Source organism: Octodon degus, unplaced genomic scaffold (genome assembly GCF_000260255.1).
Source record: "Octodon degus isolate 3935 unplaced genomic scaffold, OctDeg1.0 scaffold00079, whole genome shotgun sequence".
Taxonomy (NCBI): Eukaryota; Metazoa; Chordata; class Mammalia; order Rodentia; family Octodontidae; genus Octodon; species Octodon degus.
In genome coordinates, this window is record NW_004524655.1 from 5388511 (window position 1) to 5395845 (window position 7335).

Consider the following 7335-nt stretch of genomic DNA (forward strand, 5'->3'; position numbering starts at 1 on the left):
CTACTTGTCATTAAGTCATGCCCACTCACTACAGTCATGGCTCCTGCCCCAGTGATGCTGTCCCTCCACAGAAATCTTTTTCCCCCTACTCCACTTTCTAAACATCAGGTCAGGAATGTTCTCTACCTTAGATTCTTTTAAAAACAGCAAATACAAATCATCACCCTTAAGGAGTAGGCATCCACTTAGTGAGGAAGACCTGCCATATATAATGCAGGGCCAAAACCATGATGTACTTAAAACATATTCAGCCCATCTTCTTCTAGAGTCAAAAAGTCCACTCCAGTAGTTATTACAAAAGAAAAGTCAAAACCAGTTTGGGAAATACACGTAGCACTTCCTCAGCTGACAGTTAGAGTGCTTATTCAGTATAATAAAGCCTGTCACATTTGCTTCAAACTGTACACTATTTTTTATTTATTTATTTATTTATTTTATTTTTTTATTTATTTTTTTTTTTTTTTTGTACCTGGGATTGAATTTAGGACCTTGCACTTGCCCGGAAGGTGCTTAAGCTGCTGAGCTATCTCTCTCCCCAGCCTTGCACACATTTTAAAATTATCTCAGATTATGACAAAAGTCAGTCCAGATCCACAACATGTTGTATGGTATTTGTGAGGATCCAGAAAGAATTCACACCTAGAGCCAAGTTTTCCTGCTTTTTCTTTCCTACTTTCATTCCTTTTTTGTTCATTACTTTCTTCTCAATCTCTCTTTCTCTTTCTCTCCTCTTCCTTCCTTCCTTTACTCCTCCTTTTTTCTTTTGTCTCTCTCCCCTCTTCCCTTTCTTCTTTCCTTCCATTCCCCTCCTCCATACCTCTTTCCTTTCCTCTTTCATTTCTTCCCTTCCATCCTTTCTTCTTCATGTCTAAAATCTCTTCTATCCTTCCTGTAGACCACAAAATTCAAACTTCCCGTAATTCGAAATGCCATCCACAAGCCAAGTCGGCGGGGCTCCATACTCAGCCTGTCTCGGACCAGTGGGGGATCCTCCCCGCACAGCAGCATGATCTCTGTGAATCCTGGCTCAGATGAGCCGCAGAGCTTGATCACCCAGGGGACGAGCAGCAAAGACATTGAGGATAACGAGTCCTCTTCTACCAAGCCAGATGAAGAACCTCTTCATATCTGTAAGTTCTCCCTGAGATGCGCCTTTCTCCCTTTAGGTTTTTATGAGCTCTTCTCACTTCACCTTGAATACCAGTCAATAAGTGGAGACGCAGAAGTCCCCAGCCCTGTTCAATCTTCTTGGATTCCTTGCTTTTTTTCCAGAGAGGTCAGAAGTACCTTGTATAATTTGAATTACTCTGAGCCTTCCTCCTTGGGGAAAGGTGCACTCCATGGCCACTTATGGAGCTTTCTGAATTTTTTTTTTTTTTTTTTTTTTTGTGGAACCGGGGATTGAACTCAGGCCCTTGCGCTTGCCAGGGAAGCGCTTTTTCCACTGAGCCATCTCCCCGGCCCCCATCTTTTTGAATTTTAAAACTATATTTTATTTACCCTCAAATTATTTAGAACATGGTCGTGTCAATGTGTAATCAATATAAAATTTAGTGAAATTGTTTAGATCATTTTTCCTCACTAGGACTTTTCAGATCCAGTACCTACTTTTAAATAGCTTTGTTGAGAGATTACTTACATACCATGAAGTTTATTCATTTTAGAGGTACAATTTGCTGAGATTTTAGTAAGCTTAAAAATTGTACACCCATCACTACAATCTCATTTTAGAACATTGTCAGCCATTTAAATGAAAACTTCTTAGCCATTACCAGTTCCTCTCCCTCTCCAGCCGGCCTCCAAACAGCCACAAATCTATTTTCTCTCCCTACAGATTTTGTCTTTTCTGAACAGAAATTCATTTGTCTTTTCTGTGATACTCCCAGAAACACAGTGTGAGGACATTCATTGAACATTATAGCCTCTTACTCAAGATGAAAATTCACATGAACACACACACACACACACACACACACACACACACACACACCCCACACACCTGGCTGCTGGGCCAGCATTCTTTTACACTATCTTTAATGTAGGCAGCCACCAGGGCTGGGCAGAGCTAACAAGGACTGGGTGCAGCATAGACACAAGGGGGTGTTAAGGAAGTCAAATTAGACCCAGAGTGTGTGTAGGACCCTGGGAGTCAGAGCCAGAGGTGGGCAGAAATGCAACCATCCGGGAAGTGACTAGGACACAGACTAGGAACAGCAATAAGAGAATCCCTTTCTAGGAATCTGTCCATTTCTTCTGTGTCTTCTATTCTGTGAGAGTAAAGATTCTCAAAGTAGCTACTGACGATCTTCTAAATTTCCACTGGGTCTGTGGTAATTTCAGCTTTTTCATTCCTTATTCCTTGTATTTGAGTTTTTCTTTCCTCTTTATACACAAAATAGGATAGATATACAGCTACTTTCTCTTTGTTCAATGAGAAGAAAGATTTGTACTAATAGTGTTTAGACAAGATACCATGTCTGCGTCTTGTACTGTGAATAACTACTATGAAGACAACAATATGCAACATATTATTATTGTAACTATCTTCCTAACCTATTTTGAAATTGTCTCATTGTTATTTTTTCTCAATAAAATTAATTTTAAAAAGTTTAAAAAGAGATTATAATACAAAAAAAGAGAGAGAATCCCTCCACCTTTCCCTGTCAAGAGGGGATGCAAAAAGTCCCCGAGCCCTGAAAACCTGTTCTGTGAACACAAATTAAAAAAGGACCTCGGCGTTTCAACCATCAACAGACACGGATTTCCTTCAGTACCTGTCCACAGAGCCCCTAGCTCTGAGAAGCAAACTGAGGCACAGTACATTTTAGAAGAAGGAGAAAGACTATAGACAAGAAAACCAGGAGCAGCAACACAATTACAGATAATCCATGCTCAGAAAATAATAAAACTTAGTCTTGGGCTGAAGAGAGGATGCTGAGTGGATTGTGCGGAATCTTCCAGGCTGGTTGAGGAAAGCTTCCCTCAGCTCTAACCTTCAGGCTCAGACCTGAAGAACTGAAGCTGAGGAGGGAAAGAGGTCCAGAGTGTAAGAACTTCCTGGTCTCCTCGCCTCCTGTCCTGCCTGCACCCGCTGATTTTTCTCAATGTTGTGCCTCAGAGAACTTTCTAAATTAGATGTTGGATGTAGTACTGCCCACTTTAACATCCCTCCCTGGATCCTCATTGCTTCTAAGGCGCAGCTCCTGACCTTCTTCCGGGCTTCATGCAGCTGGTTTAGATTTTACAGCTCCATCCCTTAAACAGGGCAGTCCAATCTTACCGCAGTACTTTTCTCTACTTAAACAATCCATACTCTTAAATAATTTATTTGAAATTTTTTTTCACTCTGACTCTTCAGTCTGGTAGGTGTCCACTCAGTCTTCAAGACCCAGCTCAAATGTTCGCTCTTTTCTGAAGCCTTCCCTGGCTCCCCTTGGCTTCTCACTTTTCTTTTCTTTTCTTTTTTTCCCCCCACTTTTCTTTCTTCATTTTTTTTTTCCAGAACCGGGGATTAAACTCAGGCCCTTGCGCTTGCCAGGGCAGTGCTTATTTCACTTGTTTTTTGTTGTTTTTTTTTTTTTTAAAGAATGCAACAGGGCTGGCCAAATAGCTCAGTGGATTAAAGCACCTGCTTAGGCAGACTCAACAGCCAGGGTTCAATCCCCGGTGTGCTGTGCCTGCTCCACCCCCTGGGCAAGCTGAGACAGCGATTGAGACTGGGCATGGCATTGCAATCCTGTAATCCCAGCTCTTGGGAGGCTGAACACAGATGGATCACTATCAGTCCAATCTATGCAGTGAGACCCTGTAGACACTGTACTAAAATACAAAAATAAATAAATAGATAAATAAATAAATGAAATGCAAAATGGTAAAAAAAAATCAGAAACAATACAGAATTTCACTAAACAATATACTAGCAATTTGACAATGGTTGTTGTACTACATAATGTTTCCTTCAAATTACTCATTTAGATTACAGATATAAACGTACAAAATTGGCAAAAATAAATAAAAAGTTGTGAGGAATTAAAGAGAGAAAAAAATTGAAACATTAACTGCTCCTTTCAACAGACCAACAGAAATCAGCAGTAAACAACTGTCCAAAGTATCCTGCATGTATACATAAATATATCTTTTTCCCTTCTTTCTTTTGCCCTTTTTCTCATCCCTATTTTTCCTTATCATTGAACAGTTTCTTTCCCTTTCACAGTATCTATTGTACCTTTCAGATTTTATTTATCTTTCAGGTTCTTACACTAGTGAAACAATACAATATTTGCACATGCAGATCTTTTTTACAGCTGAATAATACTCCATTTTGAAAAACTACCACATCTTTTTTATCCATTCCTCAGCTGATGGGCATTTGGTTTGTTTCTAAGATTTAGCTATAACAAATTGTGCTGTTATAAACATGAACACACATAAATCATTTTCAAGCCTTTTAGTATTTTATATTGGTTTTTATTGAGTTCTTAATTTAAAACAACATCTCATTGTATCAGGTAGAAACTTCTCTTGGCTAATACAGAGATCTGAAAAGTAGTGACTGCAAAGAGATTAAAATTTATTTTCAAACTCCTTTTTTTTTTGGAACCACGGATTGAACTAGGGCCCTTGCACTTGCCAGGGACTCAGGCCCTTGCACTTGCCAAGGAGGCGCTTATTCCACTGAGTCATCTCCCTGGCCTAAAAATTTATTTTTAAATGTGAATCTGGGGGTTGTAAAGTGAATCCAAAAGATTATCATGGATCCTATTTTCTTCTTTTTTATTTTTTTTTCTATTTTCTTCTATTAATTCTATTGACATAGCCATCATGGTCATCATCAATAGAACTCTTGACCCAATGTGGCTGCCACACGCTAGATTTAAAACAGAAAGAAAGTGGACAAACATAGAACTGTCTGCATCACTGGTCATGGTGGTGCATGTCTATAATCTCAGCACTTAGGAGCCTGAGAGAGAGGTTTACAAGTTCTAGCCCAGTCTGGGTAGCTTAGCATCTATCAAGACCTTGTCTCAAAATTTAAGGTGAATATGGTGGCAGTGGAGATAACGACATTGGATTTGGTAATGGAGGAAGCAATTATGGAGGTGGTGTGAGCCACAACAAATTTGGCAATTACAATAACCAATCTTCAAATTTTGAACTTGTGAAGAGAGGAAAATTGGTCTCAGAATTAAAAAAGAACTTAAAGGCTGAGGACATATCTCAGTTGTAAACACCTTGGGTTCAATGCCTAATTAAAAAAAAAAAAAACCCACACTCAGCTATGTCCAAGAAACCTTTTCAGAAGTGCCTACCGTACTTCTACTAAAATCTCAACTTGCACAGTTCAGTAAGACACTATCTCAAATAAAAAGTGGTGACGCTGTAGCTTAGTGGTAGAGTGCTTATCTTACATTCATGATTCCTGGGGTCAGTTCCCAGTGCCACCAAAAAAAGTACATATCTGGATGGGAGGAGGTGGTCTGGGATATGAAATGCATCTTAGATGATCTATTTCTTTTTTTTTTTTTTTTTCAGAACTGGGGATTACGCTCAGGCCCTTGTGCTTGCCAGGCAAGCACTTATTCTACTGAACTATCTCCCATGCCCCCTAGATGCTCTATTTTAAGCTGTGCCAAGTTAGCACAGATTGTGGTAGTTACTGATCAAAGTTTAATTGCTTCATCATTTTTATTTCAAATGGAGATCTGAATGTCAAATCTGTAATGTTTTATTTGAAAGTTGTAAATAATGTATACAGATTTGTGATGGGATGGGAAGTGTCTAAATTCTAGATTTTTTTTAAAAGGAACCAAATATTTATAAGAAAACATTAATAAAGTTATGTTTAGCCATGAAAAATGGTCTCATCCCTCAGAAACTTAATCACCAAATCATGTCCAACGGCAAAAGATGCTGGAGAAATTGTCTGGTAAATCCTTCTTCTCACCAAATAGGAAGAATCATAATTCTGTTGCTAAGGAAAAGGGGGAGGGCATGTGAGATTCCTGCAGGCAGAAATGACTTCCCTTCAGTCTGGTGCACAATAATGGCTAGGAAATGCATTTCCAGCAGAGAATTGCTTCTAGAAAGGAAAGTCCTTCTACCCTAGGCCTCTTTCCTCCATCCTATTTGTCAGAGCCTTGACAACTGTAGATTAAGATCCCAGTCTCTCATTGCCTTCTACAACTTCCTCAGATTGACTGTGAATCATGAATCCTATTCTGAGAGATGCATCATTTGACCAAGGTCTGATTTCCAGAGTGAGATGCATAATGAAGTCTTTGTAGATGCAAATCACTGGAGACAGCATGTTGTGGCCTCTCTGTGGACAGATACCACCCCCAAGTCCATGGCAAGAGAGCTTACTTTCTGCAATCATGTCTAAGTAAGAGTCTCCTAAGGAACCTGAACAGCTATGGAAGCTCTTCATCAGAGGGCTGAGCTTTGAAACAACTGATGAGAGCTGAGGAGCCATTTTGAGCAATGGGGAACACTCACAGACTGTGTGGTAATGAGAGATCCAGACACCAAATGTTCCGGGGCTTTAGGTTTGTCACTTATTCCACTGTGGTGGAGGTGGATGCAGCCAGCCAAGGCCATACAAAGTGGATGGAAGAGTTGTGGAACCAGAGAGCTATCACAAGAGAAGATTCTCAAAGACCAGGCACCCACTTAATAGTGAAAATCTTTTGGGGGGGCCTTTAAGAAGATATGGAGGAACATCACCTATGAGATTATTTTGAACAATGTGAAAAAACTAAAGTGATTGAAATCATGACTAATTGAGGCAGCTGAAAGAAGAAGGGGTTTGCTTTTGTGCCCTCTGATGACCATGATTCTGTGGATAAGATTGTCATTCAAAAATACTACACTGTGAATGGCCACAGCTGTGAAGTGAGGAAAGCCCTGTCGAGGCAGAAGAGGGCTAGTGCTTCATCTAGCCAAAGAGGTCGAAGTGGTTCTGGACACTTTGGTGGCCATCGTGGAGGTGGTTTTTATGGCAATGACAGTTTTGGTCATGGAGGAAAGTTCAGTGATGGAGGTGACTGTGGTGGCAGCCGTGGTGGAGGTAGATATGGTGGCAGTGGAGATGGCTGCAATGGATTTGGTAATGATGGAAGCAACTATGGAGGTAGTGCAAGCTATAATGAATTTGGCAATTACAACAACCAACCTTAAAATTTTGGACTCATGAAGGGAGGAAACTCTGAAGGCAGAAGCTCTGGGCCCTATGGTGGTGGAGGCCAATATTTTACCAAACCACGAAATCAAGGTGGCTATGGTGGCTCCAGCAGCAGCAGTAGCTATGGCAGTGGCAGAAGGTTTTAAACACTTCCA

At 40.3% G+C, this 7335-nt stretch overlaps 1 protein-coding gene across 1 annotated transcript in view; it reads left to right on the forward strand.

Moving 5' to 3' along the window:
- The window catches only part of Ccdc60 (coiled-coil domain containing 60), a 112531-nt gene that overhangs the window by 83173 nt on the left and 22023 nt on the right, over nt 1–7335 (forward strand). Inside the window, exon 7 of the mRNA XM_023720933.1 lies at nt 896–1130. Coding sequence (XP_023576701.1) covers nt 896–1130 — 235 coding nt within the window. The remainder of the gene's footprint in view (nt 1–895; nt 1131–7335) is intronic.